Source organism: Typopeltis vanoorti, chromosome 3, assembly GCF_054136105.1.
Source record: "Typopeltis vanoorti isolate ZY-2024b chromosome 3, IOZ_Tvanoo_1.0, whole genome shotgun sequence".
NCBI classification, from domain to species: domain Eukaryota; kingdom Metazoa; phylum Arthropoda; class Arachnida; order Uropygi; family Thelyphonidae; genus Typopeltis; species Typopeltis vanoorti.
The window spans coordinates 38059316-38085425 of NC_143551.1; the positions used below are offsets into that span (position 1 = coordinate 38059316).

Here is a 26110-nt window from a genome sequence, read left to right on the forward strand (position 1 = left end):
TGCCTGATGGAGTGGTGGGAGCGAGAACGGTCAGTGAGTTTAAAGAGTGGTATGATAGACTTTGTGTTTCTCAGGGGGGGACCTCCCCTCAGTGAGTCTTGACAGACTTTATGTCTTAGGAAGGACCTCCCTCGATGAGTCTTTTGACTCCTTGGAGGCCTGAATAATAATAATAATAATAATAAAAACTCTTGATCATTATGCATTCTCTCTCTCTCTCTCTCTCTCTCCACCACATACTACTTATGACATTTGTTCCTTAAAATTGCAGAAATTCAGTTCTCCTAATTATGTTATACTATTATATTTCTCTAATATAATAATATAACAGTATTATACTATATATTTCTCTAATCCAATTTATACCACTATAGTTATGATTCCCCATAATGATTGCCTGTTTTGCACTTGACTAATTTCCTGCATGTATTTTCAACTAATCACTTTTTATTTTTCCACCCCACGAAACATCCTATCCTGCCCAACTCTACCTGACACTTTGCTATCAAAGATATCACTGCTATGCATAAAGGTGAGGATGATACAGGTCAGAATGGAAGTCAAGTCAGGATCAAGGAAATGTGAATGGTCAAACCGAAGAAAGAGGAGTCATATAGCAGCTAGAATAGAGAATGTTGGTGCTGACAGGATGGTCTCAAACACACAGCAATTGTTATGTTTATACACAAACGTAAGGAGTATTCGAAACAAGAGAGCTGAGTTTATGGCAGCGATTGAAATGGTATGCCCAAAAGTAATTGGAATAAGTGAAACTTGGTTGTCTTAGGAGGATGTGGTCTGGAATAGAATTAGAAGAATATATTTCTGGAAGGATAGAGATGTGAAGAGGGGGGAATGCTGTTAATGATTGCAGAGGAATTGTGTCTGCAAAGTGTGGAAGATGATGGTACATACACAGATTTTGAATCTGTGTGGTGCGAAGTTGAAATAAACAGGTTAGTATATCTGATAGGATGCTGTTATAGACTAGGGAATGCAGAGAATACTGATAGGGAAATGTTTAGGCAAATTAGTTGGGCATGTAAAAGAAGGTGATCCTGATGGGAGACTTTAATTACAAGAATATAGACTGGAAGCAGGAGATAGTGTATGGGAACAAGAAGAGCGAGTTTGTGGAATTTCTGAGAGATAAGTATCTTAAGCAGCACATGATTGAAACAACTAAAGGCTTTAATGTTTTGGATTTGGTGATAACTTCACAAGATGCAGTTGTTAATGAGGTGTTGACACTGCTGCCAGTTGGTGAGAGTGATCATAAGGTACTTGTTTTGGAAGGGATGAAACAAGAAAAGATCACTGCCAAAAACAGATACATGTGGAAGTATAAAACAGGTGATTATAGTAAGCTCTGTAGTCAGTTAGCATCAGTAAGGTGGGTAGATAAGCTGAGCAAAAAAGATGTTGAGAATGCATGGAAACTCATAAGGCAGTATCTGACAAAAGCAATGTATGATTACATACTGCGGGTTAAGCGAGTAAATTCAGTGGGAGTGAAATGGATGAACAGCGAAATCAAGCAAGCCGTGTTGGAAAAGAAAATGTTATGGAGGAGGTACAAGACGGTGGTGATCAGATCCATGAAGAGTATAAGGTGCAGGCTAGAAAGGTGACGAGCATGGTAAAGAAAGAAAAGGTGAAGTATGAGAGGAGATTGGCTGGTCAGGCCAAGGTTAACTCGAAGGAATTTTTCCGCTACATGGCAAGCAAGAGGAAGAATAATTATGGGAGACTAACATTGGTGGATAGTCATGGCAGCAGACTAACAGCTGCAAAGGATATAGTGGAATTATTGAATGAGCACTTTATCAGCATATATCATACTGGCATAAATTATCCGGTACAATATATTGGCGCACCCAGAGGGGGGGGGGGCAAGAAGCCCTCCCCCCCCTTCCCAAAGAAAAAGGAAAAAAAACACTAGAAAATTTTGCAAAAATCTTTTCCTAATTAAAATTCATTTTTTTAAATTTATGTTCTGTCGGGTCTTCTATTTCTATACTACTTATGAATTAGTGATCATTGCAGATGCTCAGTCACAAATCGTATGAGATGTGTAGTGTGTATTCTCAAATTATCTACTCAACTTGGCTCCCCCCCAAGATTAAATCCTGAGTGCATTACTGGGTTTAGATATTGGTTGGGTTAGATGTGAATAAGGCTGTAGGAATGGATGACATATCACCACATATGCTTAAGGAAATGTGCACCACAGTTGGTTATGCCCTTGACCTGGTTATTTAATGAAAGTCTTGCAGTGAGTAGGGTTCCTAAGGAGTGCAAAGAGGGCAAAATAGTACCACTCCACAAGCATGGTTCTAAGACAAGTCTCCAACTATAGGCCACTCTGTATAACTGCAGTTGTGGTCAAGGTGTTGAAGAGATTGAAAAGAAATAGAATACAGAACTGGGTTGATGGACATGGCATTCTTTATGAATCTCAGTATGGATTTGTAATGTTTCAGTAATTTACTTGCATTTTATGATAAGGTGATGAGTGTGTTAGATAAGGGAGAATTATATACAGTGATATTCTTAGACTTTGCAAAAGTGTTTGATACATTACCACATGATAAGGTGGTGTTATAATATATATTTCAACAAAATAGAGATGATCAACAAAATGTGTCCATGCAGAGTTTGATTACATTGATCAGAGATTGGCTCTCTGAACGATACCAGCAGGTTGTGTATGATGGAGCAGTATCTCAAAACAGGATAACCAGTGGAGTTCCCCAGGGTTTTATTCTTGGATCCCTGCTCTTTAACTTGTTTGTAAACGATATATCATGTGGACTGACGAAGAATCTTCAGTTATTTGCTGATGATGCAAAGTTGGGAGGAATTATGTACAGCACTGCTGATGCTGAATCCTTTCAGGAAAATTTAAATAGACTTTTTACTTCGACAAAAGAGTGGGGTTGTAGTTTTAATATCAATAAGTGCAAGGAGTGCAGAAATATAAGGCTGTGTACTATATTGATGGGGCCATACTGCAGGAAGTGGATGAGATTAGAGATCTGGGAGTGATGGTTGACAGTAGACTGAAGTTTTGAGGGCATACTGCTAGGGTTGCAAAGGTAGTATATCGTAGTGCTGATATGATAAGAAATACTCTAACATTCAAGGATAACGAAGTGGTTGTACCACAGTATAAAACACTGGTCAAACCACACTTGAACTATTGTGTTCAAATCTGATCACTTGGTTTTCAGTGTGATGTGGAGACATTGGAGAGGGTCCAGATACGAGTGACAAAGACAATATCAGGAGTTTGGAATTCTGTCTATGGAGAGAAGTTAAAGAGATGTGGATTGCAGAGTTTGGTAGATAGGAAGAAAAGAGGTGACATGATGGAGACGTTTAAGTTAGTGAGAGGATTTTATCAGATTAATCCAGAGGGGATTATAAAAAGAGTAGAAGGTGTGAGGGGAAGAACCAGAGGTCATTCTGGATGTTATGTAAAAGTGTGGTGAAGAAGGGCATTGGAAGTAGATTTTTTACATGGAGAATTGTCAATGAATGGAATGCATTACCAAAATGTGTTTTTAATGCAAGGAGTGTTAAGGACTTAAATTTGCCCTATTTATCATATAGAATCTTAAAGGACTTTATTATTATTATTATTATTATTATTATTATTATTATTATTATTATTATTATTATTACTACCCAAGACCTCATGTAGTCAAAGACTCATCTGGGAGGTCCTTTTATCACACACACACACATCTCATCATACCGTGTCTTAAACACACTGAAACTCCTTGCACACACCACACTCTCAGGAAAGGCATTCCAATCATTCACAACTCTGCACAAAAAAAACCTGCCTCTCACTCCCCTACTCACACCGTCTTTATACAGTTTCCAGGGATGACCTCTGGTACTCCTCTGATCTCCCACTATTCTCTGTAGAACTTCTCCACCATTGATCTTATAGCAACCCCTTACCAACTTGTAGGTCTCTATCATATCTCCCCTCTTCCTTCTCTCCACCAGACTCAGCAAATTACATCTTCTCAATCTTTCCTCATACTCAACATTCCAGAGGTCAGAAACTACCTTAGTCAGTCACCTTTGGACCTTTCCAACATCTCTTCATCCTTCTGAAAACCCGGTGACCAAATCTGAGCACAATAGTCCATGTGTTGCCTAATCAAAGTTCCATTATACAATGGAACAAGAATCTCCCTACTTCTCCACATCAGTGTCCTCCGCATCATTCCCAGAAGTCTTTGTGTTGTCTTCACAATTTTGGCGATGTGTCCCCTAAATTTTAGATCCTTATCCACTATCACCCCCAGATCTCTTATTTCCTCTACCTCCAACAATATATTCTCACCAAGCATAAATTCTGCATCCCATCTTTGTTTTCCAAATTTTAAAACCTTACATTTTGCAACATTGAACTCACATCCTCGTTTGCTTGCCCAATTACTCAGTTTATTCAAGTCTTCTTGCAAGTCCACAACATCTTCACTACTCTTTATGTTTTGTCCCAACTTTGCATCATCTGCAAACAACTGAATATCTCCATCCAAATCTTCGCCAATATCATTAATATACAAGTTAAATAGTAATGGCCCTAAAACAGACCCCTGAGGCACTCCACTAGTGACTTTCCTTTTCCTGGATATCGCACCCCCCATACACAACTTGTTGATACGTATCAGATAGCCAGTCTCTAATTCAATGCCTCAATCTAATATCCAACCCCATCTGCTCTAGTTTGGTTTCCATCTCTATTCCTGTCAGGATGTCGTCCTCATCTAACCATGTCTCACTTATTCTGACAATCTTTGGGTGAACAGACGCAATTAGTGCAACCATTTCATCCGCCTTGTTTCTTATACTTCTAGCATTGGTATACAAACACGACAGCTCATTTCTGGATTTATAGCTAGTTCCACTGATACCACTCACTCGATGTGATCTCTCCATGCTGGACTGGGGCCATTTCTCTTTCTGCTTCTTCGTTTTAGAACCCTTTTCAATTCCATCTGTTTCCTCTTGATCCCTGGTCATCCCATTTATTTCCTGCCTACACATGCTCTCACCTCCTCTTGGAGCATCCGCCTTTCTCACGCTGTGTACCCCTGTCCACCCTGAGCCTCCCCGTTTCTCTGTTCCTCTTGCACACCCATTCTCTCATTTTCTATACTCATACCAAGAATCTATATGATAAATATGTTGTCAGGTGAACCTCTCACGATGAGTCTATTGACTCCATGGAGGGCGTAATAATAATAATAATAATAATAATATTTCAACAAAATAGAGATAATCAACAAAATGTGGCCATCATTCACTGTCAGCCACATTTTGTTGTTACCAATCATCATCTTTGGACAGATTAGGCCTGTCAATGCCAGAAACTTATTCCCTTTATTCTTGATACTTCTGCAATTTGTATATTGAAAAACATGTTGATTATCAGTATTCCTATAACACTTATTACTCTCCTTGGATTCTTTTCAGCTTTCCTTTCATCTCCCATGTCTCTATCCTCACATAAGGTCTTACTTGCTATCTTCCCTTCCAAGCCAACTCTAGTTTATTTGCCCTAACACCCATCATTTTAAATAATTATAATTTCAGATGGTCACTGTACAATGCTGTTGTGTCTTTTCACTGTGTAACAGGGAAGGATAGATTCTGATAATGTCCTATTGTTTTATTACAGTATTTACTAAATAATATAATATGTGAATTTGAGCATTACAGTACATAAAGAATGTAATTTCAGTGGATGTTATCATAATGATTGAACTACCATTATATATATGGGTTTTGGTTATTGATTGTTTAAAACAAATATTGGATTTTTATTGCATAAGTGATTTTTTTTTACCTTTTCAGAGAGGGCAGTAGTACTTTAGTATGATTTCAGTTAAAGATTAAAAAAAAAACACTTGCTTTATATGAACACACACACACCTGATTCAAAGAAAAATAGTTAGAAATGTGAAGTTAAAAAATGTAAAGAGCCTCTGTAGAAAAAATATCAGTTTAATGCAGCAAAATGTAAGGTCTTTAAGTTTGGGAAACATCGATGGGATGCTGCATACTCTATGGGAGGAGTTATACTGGAGGAAGTAGGGGAGACAAGAGATCTGAGGTTGATGATTGATAGAAACCTGAAATTTAGGGGACATATTGCAAAGGTGGTGAAGGTAACACAGAGGATTGCTGCAATTATGAGAAGAACACTGACCTACAGTGATAAAAGGGTTATCATTCTGTTGTATAAGTCTCTAATCAGACCACACTTAGACTATTGTTCTCAGATTTGGTCCCCAGGATTTGAAGGGGATAAATTAACTGTGGAAAGGGTACAAAGACGGATGACAAAGATAGTTTCAGGACTGTACAATTTTGGTTATAAGGATCGGCTGAAGGAATGTGGACTGCAGAGTTTGGTGGATAGAAGAAGGAGAGGTGATATGACTGAGACTTTTAAACTGTTGAGAGGTAGTTACAGGGTTGACACTGGGGAGTTCTTTCGCTTGGTTGAACAGAGGGAAGGAGTGATGACAAGAGGCCATCCCTGGAAGTTACGAATAGAAACTGTGAGCAAGAGGGTGAGGAGTGGTTTCTTTGCATGGAGGGTCGTTGAACCGTGGAATGCATTGCCTGATAGCGTGGTGAGTGTGAGAATGGTCAATGAGTTTAAGGTCAATGATAGACTTTGTGTTTCTTAGGGGGGACTTCCCCTCGATGAGTATTGACAGACTTTATGTTCTTAGGAAGGATCTCCCAAGATGAGTCTTTTGACTCCATGGAGGCCTGAATAATAATAATAATAATAATAATAATAATAATAATAATACAAGAGGTGAACATTTCATAAAACAAACTTGATTTGGCTATTTTGAATTCATGAAGCAACCTTTATATCCTCTGGCTGTTCAGAAACCTTTTGCATGTGAAACTTGTGGTAGATCATTTACACATGCTTAGTCTTAAAACTCATGCAAGGCTTCACATCAGTGAAACACATTTCATTTGTGACATGTGTGGTAGCTCATTTGCACATTGATTCACAAGCATGTAATCTTAATACTCATAAAAGAATCCATACCATTGGGAAACATTTTAGTTGTGAAACATCTGATAAATCATTTTCACATGGTTCTACTCTTAAACTCACAAAACAGGTCATACTAATGAGAAAAAACCTTATAACTGTGAAACTTGTATTCATCTATGACAAAAATCAAGGAAACTTGTGATAGATTATTTTTTTTATATGTTTCAAAATTTATTAAAGAAGCTCTACTAACGAGATACATTTCCTGTGAAATTCTGACAAATCATGTTCAAGCTTTGCATCTCACACCTTTCAATAGTATTCACTAATAAGAGACTTGTTTTCTATGAAACTTGAAGCATATTTGGTCATGTAGTTATTTGCTGTAATAATAAGCTATTTCCTTGACTTATGGTATTATGAAATGGAACTTTAAATCTCTTGTTAGTCAATGCTATTGTTACATAACAATTCCGAAATATGAGAAGTCTGTTGCTTTATTACATTTGAAGTACTTAACAGCTTTCTGAATTAAAGCCTTATGAGTTTATTGAGGAAAGCGGAACTTGTTTAAAGTTATTATGACGTAAATATTTTTCCGAGTGCTGAATAGTTTGCCTCTCTGAAATTCCTTTGAAAAAACTTCAGTTCCTTTTGATGCTTTTGTGTCACCTATCCCATGTTAAAAATTAACTTATATTATGAACAGCAAGAAAGATACCATAACGATTGCTAACCAGAAATAATTCTATAGCTAAAATATATAAAGTTATTTTGTTATTTCACAAAAAGTGTACCTACATAAAAACTGCATTTCCTTTTTTTTTTGGAAAAAAAAAAAACATGATGAGTCTCTGACTTCATGGAGGTCAAATGTTAATTATTATTATTATTCAGTCCTCCATGGAGTCAAAAGACTCATCATGGGAGAACCTTTCTAAGAAACACAAGTCTATCAAGACTCATTGAGGGAGGTCCCTCCTAGGAAACACAAAGTCTATCATACAACTCCTTAAACGCATTGACCGTTCTCGCTCTCACCACTCTATCAGGTAATGGATTCCATGGTTCAACCACCCTCCATGCAAAGAAACCACTCCTCACCCCCCCCCTTTCTCACAGTCATGACAAGGGGCCATCCCTTGTCATGACTCCTTCCCACTGCTCAACCAAGCAAAAGAACTCCCCAGTGTCAACCCTGTAACCACCTCTCAACAGTTTAAAAGTCTGAATCATATCACCTCTCCTTCTTCTATCCACCAAACTCTGCAGTCCACACTCCCTCAGCCGATCCTCGTAACTAACATTGTACAGTCCTGACGCCATCTTTGTTATCTGCCTTTGTACCCTTTCCAAAGTTAATTTATCCCATTCAAATCTTGGGGACCAGATCTGAGAACAATAGTCTAAGTGTTGTCTGATCAGAGTCTTATACAACGGAATGATAACTTTTATCTCTGCAGGTCAGTGTCCTTCTCATTATTGCAGCAATCCTCTGTGTTACCTTCACTACCTTTGCAATATGACCCCTAAATTTCAGGTTTCTATCAATCATGAACCCCAGATCTCTTGTCTCCCCTACTTCCTCCAGTTTAACTCCTCCCATAGAGTATGCAGCATCCCATCGATGTGTCCCAAACCTCAAGTCTTACATTTTGCTGCAATAAACTGAGACCCCCAATTCATTTACTCGTCTATCTAGCTTATTCAAATCCTCTTGCTGGGCTACCACATATGCACTATTACTAATTACCCTTACCAGCTTCAAATCATATGCAAACAACTGAATATCCCCTTGCAATTCACTAACAATGTCACTGATATGAAGATTAAACAATATAGGTCCAAGTACTGAGCCCTGTGGAACCCCACTTGTAACCTTCTGCCTCTTTGATATTGCTCCACCATACACAGCTCTCTGATAATAATCGGACAGCCAATCCTGAATCCAGTTGATCAAACTGACATCCAGACCCATGTGCTGCAACTTGAATATCTGCTTATCATGTGGCACCCTGTCAAATGCCTTTGCTAAGTCTAGGAAAATTGCAGTATATGCCTTTCCCTCATCTAATGCTCTTGTAACTTTATCATAAAAGGCCAGCATATTGCTAAAACAAGAGCGCCCTTCACAAATCCATGTTGACTCTCACAGATAACATTACCCTCATCTGCCCAATGTTGTATATGGTCCCTCACTACTTTCTCCAAGATCTTACTAACTACTGATGACACACAAACTGGTCTATAATTAGACACTTCCAGTCTGCTACCGCCCTTATGCAATGGTACTATCTTACCTTCCTTCCATTCCATGGGCACCTTTCCAGCAGCCAGACTTTCATTGAAAAGCCAGATCAAAGGCACTGTCATTCCCTAGCACATTCTCTCAAAACTCGTGGTGAAATACCATCCAGTCCCACAGCTTTACTGACATCCAGAGTACTCAGTATTTGGAACAGGCCCTCCTCCTGCATATTCAAATTGATTCCTGCAAGATGAAATACTCCAATAAAGTGTTCATTGAACAATTCCACTATGTCCTCTGCATCAGTCACTCTGGTCCCATTTTTATCCTACAATGTCATTCTTCCACAGTCATTTCTCCTCCTACTGGCCACATATCTAAAAAATTCCCTAGGATTTTCCTTGGATCTAAAGGCTAATCTTTTCTCATATTCTAGTTTCGCCTTCCTTACCATACTAGTCACTCTTCTGGCATGTGTCTTATATTCTTCATGCATCTTCTCTTCACCTGTCTCCTTATATCTCTTCCATAGCCTCTTTTTCGCATGCAATTCCTGTTTAATATTGTTTGTCATCCACTTTCCTCCAAATTGTGTCCTCTTCTTCACTCGTGGAATACAGCTTACCATTGCTACTAACAAATATTCCTTCACAATTTCCCATCCCAAGCACTAATGATATCCTGGCCTTCCAATTCCTCCTAAAAAAAAATTCTCCAAGTTGACGTCTAAGACTATTATAATCACCTGCTTTATAATTCCACATACATTCCCATCTCTTTGATACTCCTGCATGTCTATTCATTTTCGAAGTCAAAACCATATGGTCACTCTCTCCAACTGGTGGGTGAGATGTCATCTCAGTTATTATCAACACTTCTGATGCTATAACCAAATCCAAAACTCTTGTTCCCTCTGTTACATGTTGCCCAAGACATTTGTCCCTCAAGAATTCAAGAAATTCCATTCCCTTATTGCTACATGCATCTTCCTCTCTCAAGCAAGAATCTCATATCTCTCGCTGCCCTACTTACATTACCACTCAAGTCATTTGTTCCTACCATCACAATCATCTCATCCACACTTTCACCTCTCTTAATTGCCATAGCCACACTTTCTATCGTCCCTCCTGACAAACACTCCTCACACATCCTATCTTGAACACTATGGATCATTGAGTCCCCATATATTACACCTCTTACCACCCTATTCCTCGATTGCTCACATGCATCCCTCACACTCTCTCCCGTAACACTTTCTCTCTGTGCTTCCCTACTTACCTGCCTTCCTGACATCACTCTATCCCTAGTCCCTGTGCTCCCTTGCATTCCTCTCATTCCCTCTCTCCTGCTGTTTCCATTCTTTCCTCTTCTATCATCCCTATATCTGACACTCATTCACTCTCTTCCACTTATCCCATTCTCACCTCTTCTATCATTCATACAACTGTCTCTCATTCCCTCTCTTCTACTGTTCCCATTCTCTCCTCTTCTATCACTCCCATAACTCTCTCACATTCCCTCTCTTATACTGTTCCTATTTTCTCTTCTTCTACCATTCTCATAACTCTCTCTCATTCCCTCTCCTCTATTATTGTTCCTATTCTCTCCTCTTCTCTCATTCCCATAACTCTCTGTCTCTCACTCCTCCTCTAATTCGCCTTGCATTCGTCTCTTCCATTTGCCTAATCTCATCTTTCACACTTCCCATCTCATTCCCCCAGACATTCCACCTGCTCTTTCAGCTCATCTATCTCTCTTTGTAAGTCAGCCTCTTGTTTTTCATTCATCCTCCCAATTGAGGCCATCTCCTAAAACTTCAGAATCATTCAACCTTTCCATACTCCCCACTCTTATTATTTTATTCATACTTCTTTCGCCCTCTATCATACCAGTCATCTCTCTCTCTACGTGGAGAATCTCCATCTCTGACTCAACGAGATCAGTTATGGTCATTTCTAAATCACCAACTTCCTCCCACTGCCTGCATTTTGAGAGAAGGAGGAAAACGCATATACGTTTTCCTCCTCTCTCTCCTGCTACATATACAACTGCAGGGACACATACATTCTGCAAGTCCCACATGCTACAAAATCCTGTATGATATCGTGCAAAATGGAGTCCTTAAATGGGGAGGGGGGGACTTGGTGATATGCCATTTGAAATTTTAACTGCTGCTGCTGCTGCCATTATTCAAAATAGTGTTGCTAATTAGTGTAAAAAAATAAACGCTAAATAAGTATTAGGGAGTATAACTATAAGAAAAAGTACGAACAATTACAAACAGAACATTTAAGTACATGATGCCTAGATATGAATAAATAAAATGAAATAACTAAATAATGAAAACTTGTAATATAAAAAAAAAGTGCATACATGATTCCACAAAAAAAAAAAAAAAAAAAAAAAAACATGGAATGAAATAGATTTAACAAGTCCTCCTGGTTCCACTCTATTCCTAAAAAAAAAGTCAAGAAATTTATGGACATATGGAGAAAATGACATTAATTTATTAGAATGGCCTGTGGATATGTCAAATATTTGCATGCCTTCTCCTAGATTCAATCCTCCAATATAAGTTCTACGTCTATCAGCCATACTCTTAGTCAAATCATCAGCCTCATATATAGGACCATTTGCTCCAGTTTAGGTAACAATGTGGTATTCTGTAATACTTTAGTAAAGTCCAGTAGCATCACTGTGTGGTATTTCCTTTACCCAACTCAACTGTTAACTTTATCTTTATCTTTTTTTATAATGAAGTGACAGTGACTGTCACTTCATTATAAAAAAGTGAGCAAATTAATAAGGTAAGATAAGACCTATCCTTCAAAAAACCCATGCCTGCTGTCCACCTAGTCTTGAATTCTGCCTTTTACAAACTGCTCCAATACCTTAACTACCATCACACCACACCACATCTGATATACTGATTAGCCTACAATTTAACACCTCTGTCTCAGTGCCTCCTTCCCAGTAGTGGAACTGGGAAGTGCAACTTCCCAAAACTAGCTTAAATTAAGCTGACAAACAGCTTGGTCAGAAGAGGTGTCAATTCCTTGCACATGCTCATAAAATTGACAAATACTTACAGCCTTCATAGCGCAATTGGAAGAATGATGGTACATTGAGCCCTTTGATTGAAAAAATCCTAGGTTGGATTCTCGTCGTGACAGGAGGAATCTTTATCTGGATTTTTTTAATTGAAGGTGAGTTAGCCTAATCTCATACAGAGGATTTTTTTTTTAAAAAAAAAAAACCTACTATGGAAGGCAGCAGGGTTTTTCCTCCCAGAAACTTGAGTTTATGTTGTGGTGGTGGTGGGCAATAGATGGTGTTGATGATGTAGTAGAGGTTTGATGTTGGTGGAAACAGAGAGTTGTATTGTAGGAGGAATCTTTATATGGATTTTTTCAGTTGAAGGTGAGGTGTCACAAAATAATAATAATAATAAAATACATAGTATTATATCCCATCTAATCCCATTGCCATATTTGCCTTATGGGTCTGCAGTATTGTAAGCATCTTCATTTCACCTACATCTATTCTCACATCAGTCAATGTTACATCTTACACTATAGTATCTCCACCTGGATGGTTCATTATGACACTGACTTGTAGAAGTATGGAGATTCTTGTTCCATTGTATAAGGCTTTGATTAGGCCACACATGGACTACTGTGCCCAAATTTGGTCACCTGGTTTTCAAAAGGACAAAGAGATGTTGGAAAGGGTCCAGAGGTGACTGGCTAACGTAGTTTCTGTTCTCTGGAATGTTAAATATGAGGAAAAGTTGAGAAGATGCAATTTACAGAGTAGTGGATAGGAGGAAGAGGGGTGATATGATAGAGACCTACAAGTTAGTAAGGGGTTGTTATAGGATCAATGTTGGAGAGGTTTTACAAAAAGATCAGGGAGAACCAGAGGTCATCCCTGGAAGCTGTATAAGGAGGGTGTGAGCAGGGGAGTGAGAAGTAGGTTTTTTGCATGCAGAGTCGTGAATGATTGGAATACCTTGTCTGAGAGTGTGGTATCTGCAGAGAAATCGAGTGTGTTTAAAGTGCAGTGTGATGAGCTATGTATATGACAAAAGTTCTTCCTAGATGAGTCTTTGACTCCATGGGGTCTTGGGATAATAATAATAATAATAATAATTCTTCTAATATAATCATTCAGTAACTCAACTATTTTATTTGCTTCTGTTACCTTCTTGCTATGAGTGCTTGTAAAAGCCATCCTTCTGTAGTCATTTTCCCTTTTACTTGACACATAATTTTTCTCTCTTAATTTGCTTTAGTCTTCCTTACCATACAGATACTCATAACTCTTCTTCTTGCTTCTGTTTTGTACAGCTCATGAGCTACCCTCCATTTTTTTTTTCTTTTTTGCAATTCCTGCTTAATAATGATACTCATCTAACTCTTACCTGATTTATCCTCCTGATTTTGGGTATCCAGTCTGATACTGTTTTCTTTAAACAGTCCTTGACCAACTCACATGAACTCTAAAATCTTTTTCCTATAAATTCTTATGCCATGGTACTGCTCTAAGTTGGCTTGTCAGTTTTATTTCTTCTTCCTCAGTTTTACTTGTTTCATTATCATACAAAACATAACATTCCATGTGAAGACCTATAAATCATACCTACGTTGCTATCCCTTTTGTACTGCTTCCATCATTAGTCTTTGAATTTACCAACCTTTCTCTTTACTTCCCATCAATATATGAGAACTACACTTTAAAAGATGAAAATGGATAACTTAGAAACTGATGTTTTGACTATCCTTTGGAGAAATAAATTCTGAAAAAACAAGAACTGCTGGAATCCAATTATATTCCTTCTCCTAACCTTTGAAATCTGAATTACTACCTGGATATAGATATTTTCACATTTAGTTAAATGAAAAATAAATTTAGAATTAAGAATGCCTGAGCATTATTATTAACATTATTGTCTTTATTTTACAAATGGAATACATATCAATTATAAGTGATAATTAAAATAATTAATATAAATTAATATGCTGGTAATATACACTGGTGTCCAAAACTTAATAATTACAACTGCAAATTCAGATGAATCAATTTGTGGCAATTTGTATAACTGATGATTTCAAATAGAAAGTGGGTACACATTCAAATTTTCAAATCACACACAAACGAGTCACATGGTACACTCAACAGGATAAAAGGCAAGGAGGCTGCAATAAGAGAATTGTGTTTGAAGGAAGAAAGTTGTAACTTTCTAGATGTCTAGTATGTCAGAGACATCATCTAGATGATTTCATGTGGAGGAAGAATTATTGGAAAGCTAGAAGAAGGTTGCAGAATTACTGATATTACCAGAGAGTTTGGCATCTCACATAGCATTGTATCCAGACTCTGGACAGCATTTCAAACCAATAGAATGTGTTTCAGGCATTTGCTAAGAAGTTGCCATCACTCTGCCACAGAGCATGAAGACAGATTTTGATTATAACAGCGAAACATAATCGATGCACCATGGCAAGTTAGCTTGCAAGTTGGCTAAATTCAAGTACTGGTATGCAAATATCTCAACAGACTGTGGCAAGATGTCTGTGTCAGGTAGGCCTATATGTCCGAAGGCCTGTAGTCTGCGTCTCTTTATCCACAACTCATTGTAGAGCCTGTTTTCTTGTCTAAGTGGTGTCTAATTTTTATGGATACAGCACCACTGAAAACAGTGGTGCTGTATCCATAAAAATTAGACAAGACACCAATGGACTAATGTACTCTTTACAGATGAGAGTCATTTTAGTCTTTTCTCTGATTCCAGATGATATTTGATCTGGTGTACAAGTGGTCCGCTTACAATCACAAGAATGTTCTTGAAAGGGATAGATATGGCAGTGCTGGGGTCATGGTGTGGGGAAGCATTATGCTTAATGGATGCACTGAGCTACAAGTGCTGGAAACAGGGACTATGACTGGTAAACGATATTGTAATTAAGTTCTTCAATGTCATGTTCGATTGTTCTATGGTGCTGCAAATGAAGAATTCATTTTTATCGATGACAATGCCACACCACATTGAATTGAGTGGTCAGCATGCTCCCCAGATCTCAACCCCACAGAAACAGGTTTGGGATGCAAGAGGGAGATATATTGCAGATCAAAATTCCCCTCTATAAAACAAACAAGACCTTATCCTTGCTCTGAAGGAGGAGCAGGCCAGTTTGCCTCAAGAACTTCTGAATCACTTGGTACTAAGGATATTATGATGTTGTGAGAACTGCATTGCATTTAGGGTGGACATATTTCACACTGAAATGTCTCTCTGTATAGTTTTCTGTAAGCACTGTACATTAATTCCTACATCTTTAGGAAATTTGTAACTTTTGCCAAAAACATATTGCAATTTAAGTATGAAATTTATAACAGATTTTTTGTGTAATATAATTTATTAGTATGTTATCCTTATCTTATTATCCTTATCTTTTGGACACCGGTGTATATGTTCATTTTGCAAATGCAAATGAATACATACAAATATTTAAACTATACTCACCATTCATATATTTAGAAAGAGAATGCATTACAACATGTGCTCCTAATAGCAATGGTTGCTATTTGGAAATTTAAAAAAAAGACATTTGTTTTTATTTTTCCTTTGTTATTATTATATTTGAATATTTTAAAATATTTAATTTTAGAAGGCAATTGTTATGATGAAATATTAAAAAACACTCAACAAATTCAGACTTTTATCTATATTTTGATCTGATTTTGATTTGTTGGGTTTAATTCAATATCCTGAATATTTATTTAAATAAATATTTAAATTATTAAATAAATGTTTTATATTTAGTGAACTTTATATTTAGGATATTGAATTCAGCCCTGTTGGCCGAGTGGTTAGCATATCTGATCTCCAAACAAAAGGTTGTGAGTTCGAATCCCGCTGTGGGCATGGATGTTTGTCGGTGAAAATACTAGTGGTGGTAGATGGCATTGGTATAGCTGCGGTTCATTGTAGTTGGTGGATTTGAGTGGTGGAGACAGAGTCGAAGAGTAGGTGCCTTCCCTAGATGAGTCCTTAGACTCCCTGGAGGTCAGCCTGCTAATTCTAGCTGTATGGATTTGCTATTATTATTATTAAGAGACCTCCATGGAGTCAAGAGATTCATCGTGGGAGGTCCCACTCTCACATGCACAGCTCATCGTATCTTGACTTAAATGCATTCACTGCCTGCACTCACCACACTCTCGGGCAAAGCATTCCAATCACCCACCACTCTCCATGCAAAAAATCTACTCCTCAGCCCCTTGCTCACACCCACTTTATAAAGCTTCCAGGGATGGCTTCTCATTCTCCCATCTCCAGATATTCTATGAAAAATCTCATTCACATTAATCTGGTAATTATTCCTTACCAACTTATACGTCTAGATCATGTCTTCCCATCTTTCTTCTATCCACTAGTCTCTATAATTTGCATTCTCTCAATTTGTCCTCATATTCTACATTCCAGAGACCAGAAACCAACTTAATCAATCGTCTCTGAACCCTCTCCAACATCTCATCGACTTTTTGAAAACCTGACAACCAAATCTGTGCAAAGTAATCCACATGTGGCCTGATCAAAGCTTGTACAATGGAATCAAAACATCCTTACTTCTATACATCAGTGTTCTCAGCATCATTTCCATAATCCACTCTATTGTCCTCACAATTTTAGCAAAATGTCCATGAATTTTCAAGTTGCTATCCACCTTCAACCCAAGATCTTTCATCTCCTCCACCTCCTCTAAAATATCCCTACCAATCCTATAATCTGCATCCCATCTTTGCAAGAGGACCTAAAATAGACTAGCCCATTCAGACAGTCTATTTTAGGTCCTCTTGTGAATTTTTACATCATGTCATATCTATGCACTAAAAAATAATGGTATGAAATTATTAAAGATATGTATTAAACTGATGGGAATGCTCTTCAAGAAACTAATGGGACTAGAGAATGGGAAGGGGAAACAGAGAAGGAGTTGAAGTTTAGGGGAAATGCTGCTTAAGTTGATAAAGATTCTAGTAGCAAGACTTATATGTTGGTTAGACATAACTGGTAATTAGTTTACGGAATTAACAACGCATATAAAGTATATTAATTAAAGGTAACTTTAATGAATAACTTCTATATTTCGGCAACGTCACATTGCCATCTTCAGGAACATAAAGATATGGTATGTGCACTCAGGAACTAACACAAAGTATCATGAAGTATAGACCAACTATGGTCTATACTTCATGACATCTCATGCGCATCGGCAAGAAAGGAATTCGAAAAAATACGTAGTCAGCACGTGAAAAAATACGAAAACCTGACAAAGACTTCTACTTCCAAACCCCAGCCACCACTCAACACTGTAGTCAACCTCTCGTCGGCAGTTTTAAAGCCTGAAGCACTCACTGCACTTTCACGTGGTCACAATTTCGCCCTAGCTCCTAAAAGGATACCTGCTGAAGAAATCATGATCCAAATAGAGCGTGGAATTCGCAACCTGCCTAACCATATCGCCAACAACGTAAGACTGGATGTAGTCGGTGTTCTCACTAAAGCCAAACCTCCAAAATCCAACTTATCCAAAAACGAATATACAGCCCTACAAGAATTGAAAAACAACAAAAAAACAGTAATCACCAAAGATGATAAGGGAAGCGCCACTGTGGTACTCAATCAAAAAGAGTACAAAGGTAAGCTAAATTCTTTAGTACTAGACCGTACTACTTACCTCCCCATTGAATATAATCCGACCAGCTCTCAGATTAGAACTATCCACAGACTCCTTAAGAAAGTCACTTCTTGGCCTGTGGAAGTCACCAAAAAACTTAAACCTTATAACTCTAGACCCCCCCCCCCCCGATTATATGGACTCCCAAAAATACATAAACAAAATGTGCCATTGCATCCCATAGTGGATGGCATTGATTCCCCCACATATAAATTAGCCAAACATTTAGCCAAAACGCTCACACACTACACTGGCAACATGCCATCACACATAAAAAACTCAGCCCACTTTAAAGCCAGTATAGAAAACCTCACACTCCAACACACTGACATAATGGTCAGTTTTGACGTCTCCTCCCTATTCACTAATGTCCCACTCAAAGAAACCCTTGAGCTCATCCAAGCCAAGTTTCCTCCCGATATCTCAGCCCTATTTCAGTTCACAATGAACTCAGGCTATTTCGTTTGGCAAGGAAAGTTCTACAATCAGATAGAGGGGACAGCCATGGGTTCACCACTTTCCCCACCCTTGGCCAATTTCTTTATGGAGACATTTGAAGAGAAAGCCTTAAACTCTGCCCCACAAAAACCCACTATTTCGCTTCGTTATGTGGATGATGTGTTTGCTATTTGGCCACATGGCTCAGACACACTCCACTCCTTCCTAACACACTTAAACAACCAACACCCCAGAGTCCAGTTCACCTTAGAAAAAGAGGAAAACAACACCCTCCCCTTCCTAGACACTTTAATCACCCGCCAGCTTGATGAATCTTTGGTTTTCTCTGTTTACAGAAAACCCACCCACACTGGCAGATACATTCACCAGCAATCCCCCCCCCTCACAACAATATGGGGTGATAAAAACACTATATAACAGGGCAAAATTAATCTGCTCAGATGACAAGACCCTGACTATTGAACTAAACCACATCCTCAACACTTTCTTAGCCAATGGCTATAACCCCAAAAAAATCCAAAAAATACTAAAACCTGTAAACCACAACCCCCCTCCCCCCCTCCACAATAAAGATTACACCAAGTCTATCACCATCCCCTACATCCAAGGCACCTCTGAGAAAATAACCAATATCCTCAAAAAATATGACCTTACTTCCTGTTACAGACCATATAAAAAGTTGGCATCCCTTATCCGCTCTACCAAAGCCCAACCACTTCCCCTAGACCTACCTGGTGTATACCAGGTCCCTTGCAGCTGCAAATTGTCCTACTTTGCCCAAACAGGCAGAACAACAAATATCAGGATTTCAGAACACCAAGACTACATCCGGTTTCACCAGTACAGCCGCTCTGGGCTGGCAGATCATGCCTTAGATACCCACCATAAAATTCGTTGGAAGAAAACAAAAATAATTCATCGCAGCAAGTTTAAATACGAAAGATTATTCAAAGAATCTTCAGCAGCTCTAAAAAACGTTCCTAACCTCAACAAATTTGGGTGCATGAAACTACCCCAAATTTGGGAGACTTTCATTATGAGAACTTCAGCCCAACTGCCAAGACTACCAAATTAGCCCGCAAGAGGGCACCATTAGGACTTTAGGAACAATATTAGTTTCTTGCTTTCTTCCTCATTTGCTTTGTGTTAGTTCCTGAGTGCGCATACCATATCTTTATGTTCCTGAAGATGGCAATGTGATGTTGCCGAAATATAGAAGTTATTCATTAAAGTTACCTTTAATTAATATACTTTATATGCGTTGTTTCCGTAAACTAATTACCAGTTAAGTTGATAAAGTAGCAAAAGTATCACTTGGACATTGAAAAACATACTGATGAGTAGAAATAGGGAAGTTATTGTCCCTCTAAACAAGGCTTTGGTATGACCACACATGGACTACAGCGCTCAGATTTAGGTTTCATTGAGATGAGAGATGGTAGACAGGATTCAGAATTGGATAGATGGCAAACAGGTCTGTGAAAAGTTCAATACTGATACAAAGACAGAATGAACATTTAAAAAATTTCATGAATAACTAGAAAATTGAGGCTATAAAAGAAACATAAACTACTATGTGGGTTTATATCATATATTATTATTCCAGACACGAAGTCGCAACTCATTGTGGGAGGTCCACTTTAGACAACACAGCAGCAATCATACCTTTTCTTAAGCTCATTCACAGTATGCATACTCTCACTGCCCTTTCAAGAAATGCATTTCATGCTCCTTCTCCTCCCCCCCCCCTTACAACTTTCTTTCACAAAGGGATAGGACTGAGCTTAAATGCTCAATCATATTTCTCCCTTTGGGTTCTATTCACCAAACTCTATAGTCTGCATGCCCTCAATCTATCCTCATAACCAACATTGTACTTGTGATATCATTTTTGTTATCTGTCTCTGCACCTTCTACAAGATTCAATCACCCCTAAATCCCAATGACCAGATCTGAATATAATAATTCAGATAAAATGGAACTACTGCTCTCTTTACTGGTCACTGTCCTTCTCAACAATGCAGCAGTCCTCTTGGTTGTCTACACAACCATTGCAATATGTCTTCTGAACTTCAAATTTATATATATAACACCCAATAACCCTTGCTTCCTCCATTTTTCTAGTATAACTTGATATGAGTATAGATTCTCAAATTTCAAAATCTTACATTCTACTGTATTTAACTGATCTCCTCATTCCTGTGTCCACCTTTTGGAAAATTTAGTTTATTCAAATCCTCCCGAATAGCCACAGCATGAGCATTTTTACTAATAACTCTCCCAAGCTTCACATCATCTGAAAACAACAACAACAACTAATAATAATAATAATAATAATAATATAAAAACAAATTTTAAAATACAATAACAAGGAAGAAAAAACAGAGTCATCTCCTTTAAGATAAGTAACAGTGTGATTAGCATGGATGTGAGAATTAAATTTTTTGCTTGGAAAGTGGATTGATGGAGGCAGCCAAGAGTGTTTTATCTGTAAATAAATTTAAGGAGAGATATGAAAGGAAATGAATAGTGGTTAACATGGACTTTCAATGATGATTCTTAGGACTGCATTGAGATGTTCAATTGATGATGATGATTATAATAATGAGAATAATAATAAGAAGAATACTGCTTTTATAATAGATCTGCATGTTAACAAGCTTTTCATTCAGCAAGGTTTGAAAATCTAATCAATCAACTTGGACTATTTCAAAAAAGTGACCACAGTAGAAGTTGGTATGCATCAGAAAATAATCTCGATGAGTGGAGGCAGGTATTTATTATAAGGGAGCTTTGCCTATGAGAATGTGGATTGGAAAAATGAAAAACATGGATGGAAAGAAATGAAATTTATGTAGCTAGTGAGGAATAATTACTTGTCAGCATGTGATGGAAGTATATCAGGAGATTGTGAGTACTGGATCAGTAGTAATTGCACCAGATGATTCTTCTATAACCAGGTTGACTACATTACCACTAGTTGGCAAGAGTGATTATGAAGGCTTGACGTGGGAAGTGACTAAAGATATGGAATTTTCAGCTGAGAAGGGGATATAGGTGGAATTTCAGAGCTGGTAATTACAACAAACTTAGGGACTTACTTGAAGCAGTGCCATGGGTATAAGAAACTGCTGGAGTTGAATGTTCATAGTGCATGAGAAATGTTAAAGGAGCATTTGAGTTGGCAGCAGACTGCATACTTGGAGTCAGAAGGATAAATCCAGTGGGAATTAAATGGATGAGTAGTAGCATTAAACAAGAATTGATAAAAGAGATAAGCTTGTGGAGGGAATTTAAATCAAAAAGCAACCAGCAAGCGAATGAACAGTACAAAGCATAAACCAGAGGGCTAACCATCTGCCATGGCAGGTGTATGGAATATTCTGTATTAGAATAGGTTGAACTTATAGAAGGTGGTTGAGAGGCAGAAAAGAGGGAGATATGATAGAGACATCTAAGTTGCCCAAAGGTTATTATTGGATTGATACATAGGAAAGTTTTTAGGAATTGGAAGAGAAGTAAGGGTCAACCCTGGTAACTGAGAAAGAGTGCAGTTAATAAGGGTGTAAGGACTAGATTTTTGCTTGGAGAGTGTTGAATGAATGGAATGGTTTGCCAGTGTCAGTTGTGAGTGCATGGCGAATGCAAGAAGATATTGTACAAATGTTTGGTAGATGTTTAGGGCCTCCCTCAATGAGTCTACAAACTCCATGGAGATGCCCATAATAAAAATAAATTGAATTTCTCTAATAAATGTGGATATTTTGTCACTGACATCTCTTTCCATAAATTTTTCTATTATTGACTGTGTAGTACTTCATGAAGGCATTAAATATATTTAAGTACTGTATGTAATATACTCCAGTTATTTCACTTGAAAACAAAATATATAAACAGATTGAAGGTAGTTATAGTCACCTCAGTTAAAAGTTGCCCAATTTTAATCAAGGCTCCAGTTAACAGCTGCTGTTAAAAGAACTGAAAATTTATTACCAACACTCTTGGATAAAAAAACTTGTCCCACAAGGTAGTTGTGTTTACCAGGTACTTTTCTCTGGAACCTTTATTTTGATCAAAGTAATCATTCTATAGATAAGATTTCAGGACACAAGATTACATTAAGTTAAGTGAATTTCATGAGTCAGACCACTGTTGTGTAAAAACACTGCAGCCTCTTGTAATAAGTCATCAGACTCCATGGAGGTGCCCATATAATAATAATAATAATAATAATACAAAAGTTAATGCACATCATTGCCTACAAATTTGAATATTTGTTCAAAGAATGCCATAATGTGCAGGATAAATTGGAGCAACAAATGGAACTATATAAGAGTGAAAGACTACATTTAAATGGTTTTACTGTGAGTCATCTGAGAGGCTGTTGCTGGAAGGAAGAAAGTGTAGAATAGATCTGAGTAGGTAAGAAGTGATGCATAAGAGCAGAAGAATAAGGGTAGAAGAGATTAATGGAGGGTTTTAGAATGGGAAAGTGCGCAGCATACAAGAAAAGAATGAGAACAGGAGTGCAAGACAGACAGGGAAACAAGGGGGGGGGGAAGTCAGAGCAAAAACAGGGACAGTATGAGAAATATGAATGGGTGAGTAGACAAGAATGGAATGGTAGATTGGGAAAGGCAAGAAGGGGTCACATCCAAGATGGGATATCAGAGGAACTTGCTATACACCAAGAAATCAGCTGTTGTGCTTGTATATAAATGATAGAGATTTCAGAAATAAGGAAAAAAAATTGTGTTTGCTCACCCAAAAATTTTTGGAATAAGTGAGACATTGGATAAGGATGACTTCCTGACCAAAAGAGAGAGAGAGAGAGAGAGAGATGAATGGATATGAAGTTTTTATATATGAAGACAAAGGGCAAAAAGGAGGGGAAGTGCTGTTGATGACAGAAAAGGAGTTGTGCCCATGCAAGGGGAGCAGTGACTGTCACTGCTTTCACTGTTTTTAGGCAGAGTGGTGTGAGGTTGAGGTGGATAAAAAATTAAATATTTAGTTGGACATTGTTATAGACCTGGTAATATGGAGGGCAGTGACAATAAAATGTATAAGCAAATTAGCCAAGCAAATACGAAAAGGGTGACCCTTATGGGTGATTTGAATTATCGTAATATAGATTGGAATGATGAAATAGCATCTGAAAGAAAAGCAAATGAATTTCGAGTTTTTGATGGGCAATTTTTTTTTAATTTGATCCTATACGTGAGAGGTTGAGAGACCTATAGGCATATCAGTGCTGTATGTGTGTATGTGGGGTGCAGATGAGGACTAAACTAGAAGTTTATTGATGATTTTTTGAAGAGTGCAGATTTTAGTTTGGGAATATTTCTTGAGGAAGGCCATCCATAAGACAGAGATGGATGAAATAAAAGAGAATGAACAGAAGCAGGTTCTGTATGTCTGCAGTTGCACAGTCTGGGCAGCTGGAGCTGTATTAACAGGTGAAACAGAAGGTGGAGGAATGGTGGTTGCCAATTCACTGGAGTGAGCCTAAGCCTAATTGCACGCCTCTGGATGGCATCAAGGCTTTTAAGAGAATATAATAAATCTAGTTTAATCCTTTATCCAAGTGTACGCAAACAAAGTTTGCGCCTGAAGTATCTTCAGGACTGAGGCAACTCGCAGTAAAGGTGGACCAAGCTCTCATCACTCCTTGTCTCAATATCTCCCATAATGCAAAGCACATCTCCTTGCAGACATGTATAATGCTATGCATTAAGGGAAGGGCCACTACCCAGACCGGTTTCGACCTTTATTGAGGTCTTGTCAGTGGGAGCCAGACCCAGAATTGGTGATACTAAGGCAGAAGCAATGGCGAGGTCATATTTACTTATACGAGTTGCCAAAAGGTGTACCACCTTATTATTAAATTACTCTGGATTTAGAGAAAGATGTTGGAAGTTTCTTCCATTTATGGAAGAAAATGGAACCAGAAACTTCCAAAAAATGGAAGTTTCTGGGTCTGGCTCCCACTGACGAGACCTCAATAAAGGTCGAAACTGGTCTGGGTAGTGGCCCTTCCCTTAATGCATCACATTATACATGTCCATAAGGAGATGTGCTTTGCATTATGGGAGATACTGAGACAAGGAGTGATGAGCGCTTAGACCACCTTTACTACGAGTTGCCTCAGTCCTGAAGATACTTCAGGTGCAAACTTTGTTTGCATACACTTGGATAAAGGATTAAACTAAATTTATTATACTCTAACCAAGTGGAAAATAAACTTCCAAGGATATGAACAGCTTTTAAGAGAAGTTTTAGGTGTACCACTCCCAAACATGTGAGCAGTATTCTAAATATGGAGGGATTTGTATTTATAGAGAAGAGTTGGCTGGATGTAAAACACTCTGGAACAAAAGGGAATGCCAAGTTTCTTGGATGCTGAGGAGGCTATTGATGTAATGTGTTTATGCCAGGAAAGACTGGAGGTAAACATTAGTTCAAGCAAAGAGATCTGATCTTGTTTGGGGATTTGTGTATTACTAAGGATATGATCTGGGATCTCTTCTATGCAAGAAAAGGCAATGAACATAACAAGGCTCCTCACCCCCCCCCCATTGGAGGATAGTATGTAGATCAATGTCTAAGGCACTAGTTGTAGATGATCTTGTAGATTGGAATGTCAGAGTATTGCATGATTTGTCAAACAAGTAGGATGAATAGAGAGTACTATCATCTGCAACACTGTGGATGGGATTAGTGGTTATTGTGAGTAGGTCATTTATGTATAGGAGAAAGAGAGTGGGTGATCACAAGTGCCTTGAGGCATTCTAGCATTGATGGTGAAGCTTGAGAAGAGGTAGTTATCTACCATGACTTGCAAAGAATGACCAGAAAGAAAGCTGGCTACCCAATTACAGAAGGTAGTAGGAAGACTCAAGGATGGCAATTTGTTCAGTAGGCCTTGATGCCATACATGGTAGAAAGCTTTTGAAATGTCAAGAGTGTCAGTACAAGTTTCTCCAAACCTTTTCTTTTCTCCAAACCTCCACCACTGGGTGGGTGAGGTCAGCTAAAAGGTCAACTGTGGATCTTGAATGGAAGAATCCATGCTGGTAGTAACAGATTAATTTATGGCCATCTAAGTAGTGGAGGAGCTGGCTATTGATGACTTTTGCATTATTTTAGAGAGGACAGAGATGATGGCAATTGGTAGGTAGTTTGTGAATAGACTTCTAGCATCCTTTTTTGGAATAGGATGGATGTGTAACTGCTTCCATGCATTGGGATAAGTACCAGATATGTATAATAAATTATAGAGATGATGCAGGATGGGTGTGAGCTATGGAGCACGATGTTTGAGAACAATTGAGGAGATACTATCAGGACCAGAAGACTGTTTAGTATCCAAGTTATTTAGTAATTTTTCTAAATTTCATGATGGTGACCTACAGGACATCCACAAGGTGACGGATGAGACCCTGGATTGGTTTCCAGACTGGACATTGACCTGTAGCTGTTTTGTATTCCTTTTGCCATAAGAGTATATAAATAAATAAATAAAGTAATTTTTTGAGGCTTTTTTTGACAAACTATCGGAAGCATACGATGCTTGGATTCTGGTATGGTAGGAGGTAATTTACCTTG

The 26110-nt window shown here is 38.1% G+C and overlaps 1 protein-coding gene across 2 annotated transcripts in view; it reads right to left on the reverse strand.

The window, feature by feature from the left end:
- The window catches only part of LOC150108059 (cystathionine gamma-lyase-like), a 228190-nt gene that overhangs the window by 87827 nt on the left and 114253 nt on the right, over positions 1-26110 (reverse strand). For both annotated transcript variants that reach the window (XM_090415555.1, XM_090415556.1), the window contains exon 6: positions 15826-15883. In XM_090415555.1, the coding sequence (XP_090271681.1) occupies positions 15826-15883 (58 nt within the window). The remainder of the gene's footprint in view (positions 1-15825; positions 15884-26110) is intronic.